The sequence below is a fragment of the Vigna radiata genome, chromosome 3 (genome assembly GCF_000741045.1).
Source record: "Vigna radiata var. radiata cultivar VC1973A chromosome 3, Vradiata_ver6, whole genome shotgun sequence".
In the NCBI taxonomy this organism is placed as follows: Eukaryota; Viridiplantae; Streptophyta; class Magnoliopsida; order Fabales; family Fabaceae; genus Vigna; species Vigna radiata.
Window position 1 is genome coordinate 8,342,703 of NC_028353.1, and position 17,119 is coordinate 8,359,821.

The 17,119-nt window shown below is 37.3% G+C and overlaps 3 protein-coding genes across 8 annotated transcripts; 2 read left to right on the forward strand and 1 right to left on the reverse strand.

Annotated features, from left to right (window-relative positions):
• The first annotated feature begins 481 nt into the window (after positions 1 to 481).
• On the forward strand, positions 482 to 6,396 carry LOC106757703 (protein transport protein SEC23). Of its 5 annotated transcripts, XM_014640459.2 has the most exons (7): positions 483 to 655; positions 758 to 822; positions 1,000 to 1,491; positions 1,618 to 3,438; positions 5,305 to 5,421; positions 5,506 to 5,577; positions 5,721 to 6,396. In XM_014640459.2, exons 3-7 carry the CDS (start codon positions 1,018 to 1,020, stop codon positions 5,856 to 5,858), a joined length of 2,622 nt encoding a protein of 873 aa, XP_014495945.1. In that variant the 5' UTR covers positions 483 to 655; positions 758 to 822; positions 1,000 to 1,017; the 3' UTR covers positions 5,859 to 6,396. The 5 variants fall into 5 exon arrangements, with proteins under 5 accessions (XP_022635072.1, XP_014495945.1, XP_014495943.1 ...); XM_022779351.1 differs by lacking the exon at positions 758 to 822 and having other exon boundaries at positions 482 to 655; XM_014640457.2 differs by having other exon boundaries at positions 758 to 1,491.
• Positions 6,397 to 7,527: 1,131 nt separating this feature from the next.
• Positions 7,528 to 12,220, forward strand: LOC106757891 (proline--tRNA ligase, cytoplasmic). Of its 2 annotated transcripts, none has more exons than XM_014640742.2 (13): positions 7,528 to 7,684; positions 7,769 to 7,833; positions 7,916 to 8,001; positions 8,157 to 8,249; positions 8,426 to 8,542; positions 8,918 to 9,105; positions 9,708 to 9,774; positions 10,108 to 10,230; positions 10,311 to 10,463; positions 10,546 to 10,830; positions 10,937 to 11,155; positions 11,641 to 11,734; positions 11,921 to 12,220. In XM_014640742.2, the coding sequence occupies exons 2-13, from the start codon at positions 7,791 to 7,793 to the stop codon at positions 11,983 to 11,985; spliced, it is 1,533 nt and encodes a 510-aa protein (XP_014496228.1). In that variant the 5' UTR covers positions 7,528 to 7,684; positions 7,769 to 7,790; the 3' UTR covers positions 11,986 to 12,220. The 2 variants fall into 2 exon arrangements, with proteins under 2 accessions (XP_014496228.1, XP_014496229.1); XM_014640743.2 differs by having other exon boundaries at positions 7,551 to 7,684; positions 7,766 to 7,833.
• Positions 12,221 to 13,634: 1,414 nt separating this feature from the next.
• On the reverse strand, positions 13,635 to 16,262 carry LOC106757830 (serine hydroxymethyltransferase 4). Its single transcript, XM_014640651.2, has 3 exons — positions 15,089 to 16,262; positions 14,898 to 14,999; positions 13,635 to 14,122 (listed from the first exon to the last, which is right to left on the reverse strand). The coding sequence occupies exons 1-3, from the start codon at positions 16,155 to 16,157 to the stop codon at positions 13,878 to 13,880; spliced, it is 1,416 nt and encodes a 471-aa protein (XP_014496137.1). The 5' UTR covers positions 16,158 to 16,262; the 3' UTR covers positions 13,635 to 13,877.
• Between the last annotated feature and the right edge of the window lie 857 nt (positions 16,263 to 17,119).

The window sequence follows — 17,119 nt, forward strand, 5'->3', positions numbered from 1 at the left end:
AAATGTATTCAATTTCGTGTAAAAAAATATTGAGAATGCTTACATCTATGAATCAATAATTATTTTTATCCGAATTAAATAAATCTAACTAACCTTTAATCATTCAAATTATTTCATATTATATTATATTATATATATATATATATATTATATTCTTCATGTTTTTATGATGTCTACATTTTTAAAATATTAAGTTTTTTAATTTGATGGGTGATACCATTTTTAATCCCTTTCAGCACGTGCTTCATTGTGGTACAGGAGTAGTGACATACTTAAGGTGTGTTCCATTCCAGCTGAAGGTGTGAGCAAGTCCTTGTGGTGGAGTTGTCGTAGGTAAGCGAATAGCAATGTGCCAACAAGGAAAGGAACACGTAAGATGAAAAACCGAGGTTTCACTGCGTAGCAAGCGTTGCTGTTTTTTTTTTTTTTTTTTTTTTTCGCGTGTGAAAAATCTCAAACGCCAACCGTCCCAACCCAAATTCAATTACGAACAAGGGGACATGACTTTATAACACAATGAACAGCGTTTTTCCTAATCCCACTCGCGGGACTCGGAATTAGCAAGAAGAGTGCCCAAAAGTCAACAATTTCGATTCTTGCCCCTTTCGTCATTAATTCTTCTCTCATTCCTCAACATTTACCGTCTCTCTCTCAGGTACGCAAATCCCACTTTCTTTAGTCCTATCACACCAAATCTTGATCTCCATTCAAACCCTAACTCATTTCTTGAATTTGGGATCTGGTTGTTCCTCTGCAGAGGGGATCTACGACCAGTTGATGATGGATGGTTACTGGGTACCCTTTGGTTGAGTATCTGAGCAGGTTAGGTAGAATTTAGTTGGGGAATTATTATTGTCCTGTGAGTGGAATAAGAATCTTGATTAGGGTCTGTGTGTTTTCTTGGTTTTATTGATTTTTGTCAATTCAATTCTGGCTTTAGCACAGAATATTTTTTGAAGTCTGCTTCTTGATATTGTACCTGTGTCTGTTTCTTGTTAGTGGCCTCCTTGATTTTCAATGGCTAACCCAACACAACCTAATGTTGGGTTCACCCCTGAGAGAGAGAGTGCAACCCCTGAGAAGAATCCCATTCCGCTCCCTCCTAATTTTGTACCGTCAGCACCTGGTTTTTCTCCACCAAAACTGCCCTCACAGCAAGATCAAGCTTCTTCCCGTTCCGTTAAAACCCCTAACGTTCTATCACCAGCCAATGGGGTTACCACTGGCAGTTCTGTTCCTCACTTAAGCATCCCTCCTGGGCCGCCGGTGTTTACGTCGCCTGTCCGTCCAGCTTCGGTTCCTTTTCGAACATCGCCTGCATCGCCTCAGCCTGTTGCATTTTCTTCAGTTTCTTCTTTGCCAACGTCAACGTCATCATCGCCACTGCAATTTTCAAATGGATCGTTTGATTTGCAGCATCAACTTTCCGATAGTATAGACGACAATGTTCCCGTTGGAGAGTCATCATTTGTTCTTTTTTCAGCTCGTAAGGTATATATGTATATTCTGGTTTATTTTAATTCACAGTCAACGCATAAAATTTTACAAGGCATTACCATTTCATTATTCTCAATTTTTTTTGTAGATATTAACTTTTCTGTTCTATTTGCTAAGTAGGTACTGAAACAGAAGAAACAAGCTAATGTGCCCAGTTTGGGTTTTGGGGCATTGGTCTCTCCTGGGAGGGAGGTTTCCATGGGCCCCCAGGTAATACAGCGTGATCCTCATCGTTGCCAAAGCTGTGGTGCTTATGCAAATATATATTGCAACATATTACTTGGATCAGGCCAGTGGCAGTGTGTTATATGTAGGAAATTGAATGGAAGTGATGGGGAGTACATTGCACATAGCAAGGAAGATCTACGCAGATTTCTGGAATTATCTTCAACCATGTTTGATTATGCTCAAAATGAGAACAAGAGACCAGGTTTTGTTCCAGTTTCTGATTCTAGAATGTCTGCACCAATTGTTCTTGTTATAGATGAATGTTTAGATGAACCTCATCTACACCATCTACAGAGTTCTTTGCATGCTTTTGTTGATTCCCTCCCGCCAACAACGAGATTAGGAATTGTACTATATGGTCGGACTGTTTCAGTGTATGACCTTTCAGAAGAGTCAATGGCATCTGCTGATGTGCTGCCCGGGGAGAAATCACCTAGTCAAGAATCTTTGAAAGCTTTAATTTATGGTACTGGCATATACTTGTCACCAATGCATGCTTCACTAGCTGTAGCACATTCTATATTTTCATCATTGAGGGCATACAAGTTAAATATAGCAGAAGCTTCTCGTGACCGATGCTTAGGAACTGCAGTTGAGGTTGCTCTTGCTATTATTCAGGGCCCATCTGCCGATCTGTCCAGGGGGGTGGTCAAAAGGTCAGGGGGAAATAGTAGAATTATTGTCTGTGCTGGTGGACCGAACACTTATGGGCCTGGATCTGTCCCTCATTCTTTTAGTCATCCTAATTATCCTTACAGGGAAAAGATTGCAATTAAGTGGATGGAAAATCTTGGTCGTGAGGCTCATCGGCACAATACTATAATTGATGTTTTATGTGCTGGAACATGCCCTGTAAGAGTGCCGATCTTACATCCTCTTGCAAAAGCATCAGGTGGAGTTTTTGTTCTCCATGATGATTTTGGGGAAGCTTTTGGTGTTAATTTGCAAAGGGCATCTGCCAGATCAGCGGGCTCTCATGGTTTGTTAGAGTTGCGTACATCAGATAATATTGTCATTACTCAAGTCATTGGCCCAGGGGAAGAGTCACATGTCGATACCCATGAAACATTTAAAAATGATACTGCCCTTTATATTCAAATGCTAAGTGTTGAGGAAACCCAAAGTTTCTCTCTCTCCATGGAAACTGAAGGAGATATTAAAAGTGATTTTGTCTTTTTCCAATTTGCAATTCAATATTCAAATGTGTATCAAGCTGATGTGTCGAGGGTCATTACTGTTAGGTTGCCAACAGTAGATAGTATTTCGGCATATCTTGAGAGTGTTCAGGACGAAGTGGCCTCTGTCCTCATTGCAAAAAGAACCCTGTTACGAGCCATAAACCATTCTGATGCAATTGATATGCGAAAAACAATAGATGAAAGAATCAAGGATATTGCTCTAAAATTTGGTTCCCAATTACCCAAGTCAAAACTTCACAGCTTCCCGAAGGAGCTTGCTCTCTTACCAGAGCTCCTTTTCCATCTCAGGAGAGGACCACTCTTGGGAAGCATTATTGGCCATGAAGATGAGAGGTCTGTGCTGAGGAATTTGTTTCTGAATGCATCCTTTGATCTATCACTCAGAATGGTAGCTCCCCGTTGTTTAATGCACAGGGAAGGGGGAACTTTTGAGGAGCTACCAGCATATGATCTTGCTATGCAGTCTGATGCTGCTGTTGTACTTGACCATGGCACTGATGTCTTCATTTGGTTGGTATGCGTCCTATTTCCCTTTTCTAGGCTGATATATTTTTAGTTGAAGATGTGAAGCATTTACTTGTAGACTCTATCCTTTGTGTGTGTGTTGGGGGTGGGTAGGTTGTTATGGCACTTACCTCAGCCATTAAGTTATTCATGCTGTTTTCAAATTAGATTCATGTTAATGATGTGCAATGGCGAGTGATGCAATTGCACCAAGCCATACAGATTATCTGTCCATTGTTTTTCCTAGTTTTTATTTTTTTTATTTTTTTATCTTCCTTTCCTGTCTTGTTTTTCTCCATTTTCCTCTGCTATAGGGCCACTGTTGCCAACAGCAGCTTGAGGCTGGTGGCCAGATGGCTAGTCAGGGTGTGACAACTGGTAACCCATACTTGGGAAAAGGAAACGTTCTCTTATTTTAAATCTCTTGACTAAGATGGTGCATAACTGTTTTAGACAATTATGGAATGGTTACCAACATTGAAATTTCTTCCTCTATTTTTGTTAATTCTTCTGATTTTGATTTTTTTTTTATGATAAATGCTCGATGTTCTCATCACTTATCTGCCTTTGAATTCTTTTATGATAAATGCATCTTTTGTTTTAAGCATTTGGACTAAAGATTTACTGTTGGAATTGAGTGTTATGTTTTAAGTCACATTTAACTTTATCACACTAGAAATGCTAGCAAGATGCCATCTGTCACATTTTGAACACGTTTTCTCTACTTTCTATTGAAATTTATTGAAAATTTCAAAATTTATGGTTCCTCTTGTTTAGTGAGTCTCATTCTCATGATTCTATAGTTTCTAATAAATTTTAACTAATTGTAGGTAGTGTTAGGAGTTTGTTGTTTACACTCCTCTTTATTATATAGTTGGTTGTTTATTTGGATCTTTTTGTGATCTGGATTATATTAAAAAATGTAACAGTAAACAGTAAGGGGGGAGAGTCCTCTTAGCCACCGAGGGTAGTTTATAGCCGGGGTCTATAATTATTCATCTTTTGGATGCCTGAATGGGTTTGTTGTTGAAACATATCTATATTTAAAGCCCATTTAAAGATGTTCGTTTTTCTTTGGTCTAAATTACACATTTGGTCTTCTTTAGTTTTACCAAAATTTAGTTTTGGTCTTCCTAATTTCAACTGTAACAAAATGAGATACCCAAGTATCCAAAACATAATAGGAATTAACAGGAAATACTAGTGGAACCTTCTATTTCCTTTCCCAAGCCTGAAGCTGAATTGTCGTCAATGACTGATTACCTACCTCCTCCTCCACTCCTCTCTTTCTCTGTATAAAAGAATCCTATCTCCCCAACCACATGTCCCACCTTTTCCCCTTAGTTTCATGCTTCACCTGGTGAACCAGTAATATTTCCTTGTCCCTGGAATTTGATTTGAGGAACCCTTTTTGTTGACTCGTCACAAAACTCCTTTTGCTTATGTGGTGTCAGATTTGATTTGAGGAACCCTTTTTTGTTGACTTCAGTAACATGGATGATTGGAGATGACATTAAACAATGCCTCATCAGCAAAAGTGTCTCTAGGGCAAGTACAACTTCAATTGCATACTGAAAAGACCATGCGGGCAACACTGTTGTAGTTAAAACCGTGGATATTGAAACTGAAATTGATAAAATTAATCAACCCAAAATATATCGAATAATCTGTGATTATAAGTATAATATTTCTACTAATGAATTATTTTGGATTATGAATATAATATTTGTACTAAAATTATTTTGCAGTTCATATCTGACAATTTTGTTTGCCTTGTCTCCAGATTCTTTCCCTGTTTAGAATTTTTATTTTCTTGTACTGTTTGTATTATCGTAATATATATACCTTTTTCTAAATATTGATGGATGGATCCTAGGGTGCCGAACTTGCAGCTGATGAAGGAAGAAGTGCTGCTGCTCTAGCCGCATGTAGGACATTGGCAGAAGAGCTGACTGAGTGCCGTTTTCCAGCTCCTCGCATCCTTGCATTTAAGGTTAATTTTCTTTATGCACACCACACCCAGTTTCATATTCTTCTTGTAAGACAAACTATAACAATCAGTTTACATTTGAAACAGGAGGGTAGCTCCCAGGCTCGATATTTTGTTTCTCGTCTCATCCCAGCGCACAAGGATCCTCCTTATGAGCAGGTAAACAGTACTACTAGCACTTTATTCTTAATTCTGAGACCACATAAATTGTTGGAAAAATGATTTTGTTCAAAAAAAGTCAACGACATTTCAAGATTGCTCCAAATCTCAATTTGTATTTATTTATTTATTTTTTTTTGCAGGAGGCAAGATTCCCACAGCTCAGGTCGTTGACATCAGAACAGCGTACAAAACTGAAAGCCAGTTTTGTTCATTTCGATGATCCTAGTTTTTGTGAATGGATGCGAAGCTTGAAAGTGGTGCCACCTCAACCAAGCTGATGATGGAGATCTAAAGGGTCTTTTCGTTGGTTATTCTTTGTTTAGTTGGTGAAGCCAAGTTTGTTTGCAAGATTTGGGAAACACAATGTGATCTTGCAGATGTCTCCCCATGACTCTCGCTTCAGTGCCTCCTCCCATTCATTTTGTTCACTTCCAAGAAACCTCCAAAGATTTTTTTTTTTTTTTTGGTTTGGGGCAGGGGTGAGGGATGACTGTGGTAGAGATTTTTTTTCTCACAATTTACGGTTAAGATGTTACCATAGAGCAATAAGAGGATTTCTCGTTATTTATATTTATACCACCTGCCGATTGCCAAGTGTATTCTTCAATCTCTGTTTTTGGAATGTTTTTCTTTTACCAGATTGTTTTAGATGTAGAATTGATTTTAGCTTTAACTATGGAACATGAGTGAAATACGTCTTAGGATTAATTTTATTTTGAAATTATATTCTGCATTTGGAGAATTTATGTTGGTGACTGATCACTAACACGGGCACACATTAGGATGATGTTTAGAAATGTAATTTGGTTTAAGAAATTTTGTAGAAATTGTTTATTGTGTGATGCTAGGCAGGTGATACAATAACAACGATGTTAATTATGAGATCAGTTTTATTGATAATTTGACAGAATGATTCAAATGAAAATAAATTTTTCTTAGATATTACTTATAACGTTCTTAATAGTTTCTTTAATGTTTTGCAATTGTTATTTCTTGTTGTTTTTCAAGAAGCATCTTTTAGTGTGTAAACAGTATTTTAACTAATATTTTGTCATTGCCCCTTCTCGATCAGGTATTGTTTTTTAATGACTATGATTATGTTTGAATAAAATTTGAGTAGAAAAAAATCAGATAACTTTATCTTCAAATTACAATAAGTCCATGTTTAGTAAAATCTTGTAAGATTTTTTTTTTTGGTATCTTATACTCCTAGGAAATTTATATGTTTTGTTTAAACAGTTTTTATTTTCATGTTAAAGGGTTTAGAAAGTTACAATCTAATAATAACTTTCCTGATTCAGAACATAACATCATAACTGTAAATATGTTTTTTTTTAATGTCTTTGTTATCCCTTTACTTTTTTTTGTTAAACATGGTTAGATGTCTGTATTTTTTATATTGGTAAATGATGAATTTGGTCTTCAATTTTTTTTTATAAAATAATTTAATCTAATTTCTTACATCTTTAGAAAACACGCTGATTATAAAAGAAGAGTGACTAAATTCATACGTTTTTAAATTTTAAAAAACAAATTTATCAATATAAAAGTAGACCAGTGAATAATTTTTTGCATTGCCTTTATTATATATTATGCAATTAGGAAGTCAATTTATTAATTTATAACATTTGTTTTGGGTATTTTAAGTCAATAAAAACATACTTCTTTTATTAAGATGATAACTGTTGATTAATATAATTTAATAATAAACTAATAGCATAATTACAATAAAAAATAATTTTGAAAACACTATTTTACTTTTATATAGTTATATACATATCAGGAATTAGGAATAAGATAAAGTATTTATAATTATTTAAAAAAATGATGTTGAATTTTTTATGAATAAATAGTATAATATAATTAATTAACGACTAAAATAAAATGAAGACAGATAATAAAAGGGAAAAATTTACTCAAACAAAGCAGACATTACATTGAAGCTGCACAGTGAGGAGTAAAAAAAAAAAAATAGGAGGTAAGAAATTAAAGAGGGCGGAGGGCGCACAGTGGAACACTTTATCTGAAGTGAAAACCCTAGGGTCAACCGTAGCGCCACAATCGCTCTCGCACGTTTCGCTCGTCTTCGGCATCTTTGCAACGGGTAACTTGCAGCTTGGATTCCAATCCCGATATGACTCTCTGCTTCGCTTCCTAATGTTAACATTTATCTTTTTGGCCATAGCAGGATCAGGTGTTCCTCCTTCACCATGGCGGGGACTGAAGCCAAAAAAGCTTCCGCTAAGCAATCCGGTAATTTGCATTATTCACGCGTATTCGCATTTGTGTATCTATATGTTCTTTCTTCTAATGGCGAGCGAACGAAGCCTTGCAGGTGGGAAGAAGAAGGAGGTGAAGAAGGAGACTGGCTTAGGTCTCACGCACCGAAAGGCGGAGAACTTCGGCGAGTGGTATTCTGAGGTATTCTGAGGCGTTTCATGGCTTCTGTTTGTGGTTTTGTCCTGATCTGTTGTCGGTCAAAGCTCCTCGTTCATCCTGATCTGGTCTTGTTTCACTGTTAACAAATTCGTTAGTGTGTAGTGTTGGTTGACTTTGGCTTTGGATTATTCTGACAGGTTGTTGTTAATGCTGAAATGATTGAATACTATGATATATCTGGTTGCTATATTTTGAGGCCTTGGTCCATGGCAATTTGGGAGATCATGCAAGTGAGTTTCTTAATTCTTGTTTTGTTTTAGATGACGAGTGAGTGGTACATTTGTGTCGTGTCTGAAATTTCACTTAGTGAATGAGTATTAGATTTCAAAATATGCATACAGCAGATTTGTTTCTTTTAGTCTTTCCATAGGTCAGAGTTGCTTCTAATGTTGAAAATAATCTGCAGGAGTTTTTCGATCCGGAAATAAAGAAAATGAAAATCAAGAACTGCTACTTCCCTTTGTTTGTGTCTCCTGGAGTTTTGCAAAAGGAGAAGGATCACGTTGAGGGTTTTGCCCCTGAGGTGAGACTTTGTGAATTTGTTGGCCATGTAATGTTTATTTAGTCAATGAGTTGTATTAAGTTTTTTTTTTTTTAAACTTTGGAATATTATCCGTGAATATCAGGAAGATTGATTTAGTTGTATTTAGCATTCTTAAATCAAATTTTTGTTCAATAGTCTAGGACTTTCTTGATCTGGGCGGCATGCTATACACTGGATTGTGATGTACAAGAAAAAAAAAAGTAGTTTTGCGAAGGTTGTTTCATTTAGCTAATGACATGTTTCATGTGTTGAAATAGATATTTATTACGACTTGCAGTTTGATTATCTATATAACTTCATTTCCTTCCAGAAGGACTTATTCTGAAAACAGTAGTACTTGTCTGATTGCATCAGGTTGCTTGGGTAACAAAATCCGGGGAATCTGAATTAGAAATTCCTATTGCTATTCGTCCAACTAGTGAAACTGTCATGTATCCCTACTACTCTAAGTGGATAAGGGGACATCGTGACTTACCTTTGAAACTTAATCAGTGGTGTAATGTTGTTAGATGGGAGTTCAGCAATCCCACACCATTCATCAGGTAGTGAATAGTTTTTTCTTTTCTCCTCCTTTTTTCATATGGGCCATGGTATATAATGATTTGTTGGCTGTATTTATACAAAAAAACAATTTCAAACCTAAATTAGAGGCTTCAAATTTTAGAACATTCAGCCTTTGTATATCTATTGCACTCTGCCTTAAATTTCTGCTTGTTTATTTGTGAGTGGATGTTCCCCTAGTTGTGATTATGGTGAATTGGTCTTGGTGAAGCATGCTTGTAATTTGTCTTTTGGTTTAACTTAAATTTGCAGGAAATAGTATCTGTTTTATGTTAAATATCTTATCATTTATATATAGAGGGTGAGCCTTGGTGTTCTGACCTAGTGGTCTTGTGTCAAGTCCTGGGAGCCTTATGCACTAGGTTTCCCAATTAAACTTAGAGTAGGTCAAATGACACTCACTTCTGTAAACTGAGGCAGGTTAGCTTTTCCAGATACACCAGTGGGAGCCTAATGTACGAGGTTTCCCTTATTAGATGTCAGATAGCTAATATTGTTTCACATACTTGCTGTCATGTAAAGTAATTTATAATTTTTAACTTCTTTCTGGTCTATTGCGTGGGCTTAAGAGTTCTGATTGCAGGAGTCGTGAGTTTCTTTGGCAAGAAGGGCACACTGCTTTTGCAACAAAGGAGGAAGCAGATGCAGAGGTAAGCCACCAAATAGTTATTTTAGGAATTTTCCTTTTTGGTTTCATTGTATAACCTGCATCAGTTGTCATCTTATGTCTTTGTATACATATTGAAGAGTTGTTAAGCCCTTCTGTCATCTTTCTATTTAAGTTCCTTTTTAAAGGAGAACTATAAACCAGGTCACTATGTTCCCTTTCTTGGTGTTCTAACAGTAGGTAAATTAGTTACGCATTTCCTTTTTGCTTCTGTTGCACACTATATGCACATTTTTCTGTATTCTCCACCTAGGCATGCAAATTTCCTATCTTTCAGATATTTTTCCCAAAATATTCTAAACTATTCCTGTTTCAGGTTCTTGACATTCTGGAATTATATAGGCGTATATATGAAGAGTATTTAGCTGTTCCTGTCATAAAGGGTAAGAAAAGTGAGCTTGAGAAGTTTGCTGGTGGGCTTTACACTACCAGTGTTGAGGTACTCATCTGACATTTTTTGCATGATGTTATTTTAGTGGTGTAAACTTTTTATAAAACTTTGATGTTATATTTTGCTAGGCGTTTATTCCAAACACTGGTCGTGGCATACAAGGTGCAACTTCTCATTGTCTGGGCCAAAACTTTGCTAAAATGTTTGAGATAAACTTTGAAAATGAAAAGGGAGAGAAAGCAATGGTGTGGCAGAACTCATGGGCCTATAGTACTAGAACTGTAAGCTTTGATCTCTGGAATATACATGCATTGGAGGATTCCTCCACATCATTTTGTATTTAAATTTTTTATTTTCTTACAGATTGGGGTCATGGTGATGGTTCATGGTGATGACAAGGGATTGGTACTGCCTCCTAAAGTAGCATCGGTACAAGTCATTGTGATTCCTGTGCCTTACAAAGACGCTGATACTCAAGGAATATTTGATGCCTGTTCTGCAACTGTGAATGCATTGTCTGAAGCTGGTATTCGTGCTGAATCGGATTTTAGAGATAATTATTCTCCAGGATGGAAGTATTCTCACTGGGAAATGAAAGGTGTTCCTCTTAGAATTGAAATTGGGCCAAAAGATTTAGCGAATAAGCAGGTACGCAACTTTGGCCTACTGTTACATCAATCCTTGTATTTGTCGTTTTGCTTCTACATTTCTAGTTTTACAGTGAACACCAAATAAGTATCTGGTTTTTGCATAGGTTCGTGCTGTTCGACGTGATAATGGAGCAAAGATAGACATTGCTAGTGCTGATTTGGCTGTTGAAATAAAAAAGTTGCTTGATAATATTCAGCAGAACCTGTTTGATATTGCAAAACAAAAACGAGATGAATGCATTCAGATTGTACACACTTGGGATGAATTTGTGCAAGCTTTGAACCAAAGAAAAATGATCTTAGCTCCATGGTGTGATGAGGAGGTATGAATTGTGTTTTGTTCAAATATAATGTTCCTGGTGTCTTGACCTGATTTCATTTTCAAGGAATTCGTTGTTTGAGTCTTATGCTAGTGTCACTCTTTTAATGAGGTCAATCACACATACTTTATTGAAACTGTTATTACGGGTTAGTAAACTAATACTTTCTATTTTAGAACTTCCTTTCTGTTGGCTACTGTAGAAGGTCTTTTGTCATTGTGAGATTTTAGTGAAATGCGAAGCATTTGTCAGTGTCAAACCTTAAAGAAATTACATTTTTATAATTTATTTCTCGCTTGTCTTTGCTAGCTAGAATAACATCAAAAAATTCAAATAGTACTGAACTGCTCGTGTTATCAAATTATGTCCTCTTGAAGAACTGGTGTTGGTTTGATGTTTTATAAGCTCCATTTTTTATTGCATATTTTCCTTGTGAGGTATTGCAGTTATATTATGTGTAATAGTTTTTTTTATCTGTAATGCTTCAGGAGGTGGAGGCTGATGTCAAAGCGAGAACAAAGGGTGAGATGGGAGCAGCTAAGACTCTTTGCAGCCCCTTTGATCAGCCAGAACTCCCAGAAGGTATAATCTTGTCCTTATGCAGGTGTTATTATTTTTTAATGCAACAGAGCTTTAAAACTATAAGCAGCCTTTGATTCTGTATGAATTCACTATCTACGAATGTTTTATGTCTGTTACTTAATGTTCTCTCTTTAATATCATCACCATTAATATTTGTGTTGCTTATTAATCGTGGTTGGTCTACAGGCACTAAGTGCTTTGCGTCTGGAAAGCCTGCAACAAAGTGGACATACTGGGGCAGAAGTTACTAGCCTACTGGTTCTTTTTGTGGTATTATATGGAGCTAGTTTGTCATTTAATGATTCCTTGTACTAATTTGTGGATCACACACGTAGTTTTGTTTTCCTTGTTATCTTTTTCAACGGATAGTTTTACTTTGATATTTATATGGCACACTATTTATTTTGGTTTAAAGAATGAATATTACTTTTGTTGTCGTTCAATTATTATGGAGGGCATATTGGACTCTTGGTTGGGATGACTCAATTATTTTGGCATAAAATGATACTCAATTATACACATCAGTTGCTGCAAGTTTGTAGAAACAGATTGTATAATGATGAGGAAGAAAGTAATGGATGTGGTTCTGTAAGCACTTCTATGCTAAAAGTATATACTAATAATTGACTTATTAAGTTATATGAAGTGGTGAGCTGGAATTGACTATTTAATGAGGATCATTATTAATATCCTCATATAATTCCATCCTAAATGTTCAATTATTAGGTTGTATGAAGTAGTGAGCTGGAATTGACTATTGACAGCTTTACAGTTGGTTAATTTTTAGTCTGCTAGTTAACGTTTCAAGTTTCGGACCTTAACTCAGATGAAAATGAAAGTTTTTAAGATTCAATGAAATTGTGAAGTGAAATTTATGTTATGTATTTTTTTAAATGTATTTGAAGGTAAATTAAAAATGAATGTAGATGGCAAGTCGTTTGATTTTGTAGAGATATTACTAAATTTTGCGCCAAAATTCGTCGCAAATGGTGATGACCCTTAAGTAGACATTTTTTATACAGAGTCAGTAAGTAAAATCAGTGACAGCAAACCTCCAGCTGATACCAACGGTTTAATTTTGTTTCGCAACCTGTATGATGTCGAGCTTCTTGTCCTGTTCGGTTTTTATATTTCTGAATTTGTAATCTTAAGTCTCCAAATATATGTCCTAATGAGTTCAATGGTTGCAATTGACACAAATAGAGGAACCTGTTTTGGAAGTTTAGTAAGGCCGATTTGCTTAGCATGATTACTTACTAGCTGTCAGATCCTAATTTTAAAACAACTATCACTTGACCATTAATTACTATTTCTTAGGAATGTATCTCTGGCACACAGTTCTTATACGTATGAAAGGTATTCCCAACATCATGTGGTGAACTTCTTAGAGAGATGTAACAGTTTTATGACGAAGAAAGTGCCCAACTTTTTTTCTAAACAACACAACCTATAAATACCCCCATGATAACCTTGACTAGGCATGCATTACTCATACATAATTTTGTTCGAGTGTTTAGAGTCTTTACAGGCACGTCTTTCCCTACTTCAACACTTGAAAGAAAATTCTTTGAAGTTTAAGCTAAGAAAACTCTAACACATAGTAAAAAACACTTCTGTAAAATATAGTCATTTTTTCTTGGTATAAATTTGTCCATATCTATGTTTGCACATCCCATTTTGAATTTGGCTATGTAACTGTTTAATTCATTATGTGATAGACTGAAATAATAAATGTAAAATGAAATGCAGGCAATTTATTTTTCCTTGCATATATTTTATTATCAGTTGAAATTTATGTGAATACTAAAATAAAATTCTTGTCATTTACAAAGATTTGCATAAGTTTAATGTAATACTAAAAAATATGTTGAAAAATATCACAATATCTTGCAAATGAACATTTAGATGAAAAGTACGAAAGTACATGTATTATTTTAAGTTTTTTAATGAGAAAAAATATGATATTAATCAAGTTAAAAAATTAAACGTGAATACAAAAATCAAAGATATTTTAAACTTCTCAATTGAAACACCATCTCTATACACCCATCGCTCTCAAAACGGATGAAACTTATTTCCCTTTTCTCTACTTGTGCACTTTGTGCTGGAATTTGAATGACAGTGGAGAACTGTATGATTGAATCTAATTCTTGTACTTCATTTCAGATACCAGGAAGCCGGGCATGCCATACGTGGCAGAGAACTTCTCAACATCAGATTTGAGATCTTCAATAGCCTTATTGTCAACGAGGCCCTTGCTGAACTCCTTTAGAAGTTTGCCATATTCCTTCTGGATATCTAGTGTGAGAGTCACAGCACGGTGAAGGAACTCACCAATCTGCTCAAAGTCCTTTTCAACCAAACCCCTAGAAGTCATGGCAGGGGCACCTGCTCACACAAACTCCACTTAGATACTTGTGCTAAACAAACCCACAGATTTAACTAACATCTCAGCAAAAATGCAGAATCAGGAGCAAAAAACAACATTTTGGTAAACTCGTCAAATTTCTTCACTTCTATGAAAAATATACTTTGAAAAAGAAAATCAAAACTAACACACTAGTTTATAATTTATTTGCAAGTAATATTGCACGAACAACAACTCAAAATGCATTGAAAAGGCGTCTGCAAGCTCCCCGAACTATTACATAACTGGTAACACACAAAATGGAACACATCTTCAATGAAAATTCTTCCAATAATAATCTACAATAACTAATATACAATACCGTGTGTATGAATACATTAAAAAAATACCAAAACTTGTATTTCGGTGTTTTGGGCGTTGTTCCTAGATTCAACTTCAATAAATATGCTGCTATGCTAATCTTAAATAAACTTAATTATTCCACATATTATAATCCTAATTGGAAACAACACTAGAGCATGTTTTGCTTGGGTTAACTATTTTGCCAAAGTCAACTAAGATTTCCCCAATTGAAGACAAGACAACACAGAGTTGCTTTCAATTTTATACAGAGTCACCGTGATTTTGGATCGCTCACTGCAAATCCAAACACGTAACTCAAATTACTTAAGAAACTTCATACGATTTTTGTGATTATAAATTAAGGGTATAGATAGACACAATCCAAGATCTTGTTTCCAAGACATTTAGTAAAGAAAGATTTGTGATTTAGCACATCGATGAGAAGCGAGTTACCAATTCGTACACCTCCGGGAGCCAAGGCACTGCTGTCACCAAAAACAGCGTTCTTATTGACGGTAATGTTGCAGAGATCACAAAGTTTCTCCACCTTGTTCCCTGCGAAGCAAAAACACATATTGTTAACACATTGGCAACAGATCGAAATCAGAAGTCGGAGGAGATGGATAAATAGATAGGACGTATACCAGTCAATCCAAGAGGTCTGAGATCCCACAAGACAAGATGGTTCTCTGTTCCACCGGTGACGAGACTGTACCCTTTCCCCATCAAGAACTTGCCGAGCGCAGCGGCGTTGGCCTTCACCTGCTTGGCGTAGGCCTTGAACCCAGGCGTCGCTACCTGTTTCAGCGCCACGGCGAGGGCCCCAATCTGGTGGTTGTGAGGACCACCCTGGAGAGAAGGGAAAACGGCGAAGTTGATTTTGTCCTCGAATTCATAAACGGCGTTCTCCGGCTGCCCCTTCTTGGGCGGCTTCGGACCCTTCCGGTAGAAGATCATGCCCGCCCTTGGACCGCGCAAGCTCTTATGCGTCGTGGTGGTGACAATGTCGCAATATTCGAAAGGGTTGTTCGCTTCCTGCGCGGCCACAAGACCACTAATGTGCGCCATGTCGCAGAGGAGCAGTGCGCCGCACATGTCCGCTATTGCCCGGAAGCGTTTGTAGTCCCAGTCGCGAGGGTAGGCGCTTCCCCCGCAGATTATCATCTTGGGCCTGAAGTCCAGCGCCTTCTCCTCCAATCGGTCGTAGTCGATGAACCCCGTGGTGGAGTTCACCTTGTACGGGAGGCTCTCGAAGTATATTGAGGTGGCAGAGATCTTCTTCCCGCCGGAGGTGTAGTACCCGTGGGTGAGGTGACCGCCAGAGGGCAGATCCAGCCCCATGATGCGGTCGTGGGGGTTCAGCACCGCTGTGTACGCGGCGAAGTTGGCCGGGGAGCCCGAGTATGGCTGCACATTGACCCCCCACGATTGGGCATCGAGGTGGAAAGCGGTGAGGGCGCGTGAGCGACAAAGGTTTTCGATCTCGTCAATGAACTCATTGCCGCCGTAGTAGCGATTTCCCGGCATGCCTTCTGAGTATTTGTTGGTGAGGGCGCTCCCCAGGGCCTCGATCACCGCAAAGGAGGTGAAATTCTCCGATGCGATCAGCTCGATTCCGCGGCACTGGCGACGCTTCTCCTTTTCTATCAGGTCGTGGATTTCGGGATCCACCGTCACCAAAGGCGCGTTCCCCCATACGTTCACAGGATCCATGATTGTTGAAAATTAACGAAGAATGTCAATGTCAAGTGAGTGAGCGAAGAAGGAGAAAAATGTGTTGTGTTGGTTGAGTGGGGGTGAGAGTGTGTTTTTAAAAGGTAAGAGCGAGTGTGAATGGACAGTTGTAGCCTGTGTAATATTATGTGATTCAAAATGAAATTTATTTTAATAATTCTTTTTTATTTCTGATAAAGATTTTATTTAAGGGATGGACGTGGACGTCGCATGTTCGGAAAACACGCATTGCAATTTTTCTATTTTCTTTTTGATGCTACTTTTCAGTGTTTACAGTTTCTTAATTGTTCTAAAATATCTTACTGGGTCCCGGAGTTTAATCGTGAAGGTTTAAAAGGACAACCGCACAAGAACTTGGTGGACAAAATCTTTCCACTGAGCTTTTTACCCAGTGGAGGTGGCTAAACTTTCTGAGTTGTTGATCATTTTGTATCACAACTTTGTTCCACAGGTGGAGAGTAAAGCAGTCACTGATTTCTGATATGATGAGGCAGAGGAATGCTTTGCATGATGAAGAGCTTAAACATGATGAGAGAACGGCACCAGAGAGCACCACAAACGGGGAAAAGAAAGAAAAGAGACAACAAAAGGAAAAGGCTCAAAGGGTTCCATATCACAGGCTGTTCTTATTTGCAGACTCCACTAACATCAAAGGTACTAGTACTGAAGTCCTTATTTAAAAGCCACTTCAAATTTGGTTGATTTGATAGTGCACTTTTTTATGGTGGTCATTTACTGAAGTCCATATTGCTTAAATAGGTTGGGAGATTTCTGCAGCTAGTAGCAACCTTTTTCGGGGGATTTCTGATTGCATTTATCAAAGGGTGGCTTCTAACTGTTGTCATGTCATCCGTCGTTCCACTTGTTGCTGCTGCTGCCGCTTCTATGGCCCTTATCATAGGAATGATGGCAAGCCGAGGCCAAAACGCGTATGCGAAAGC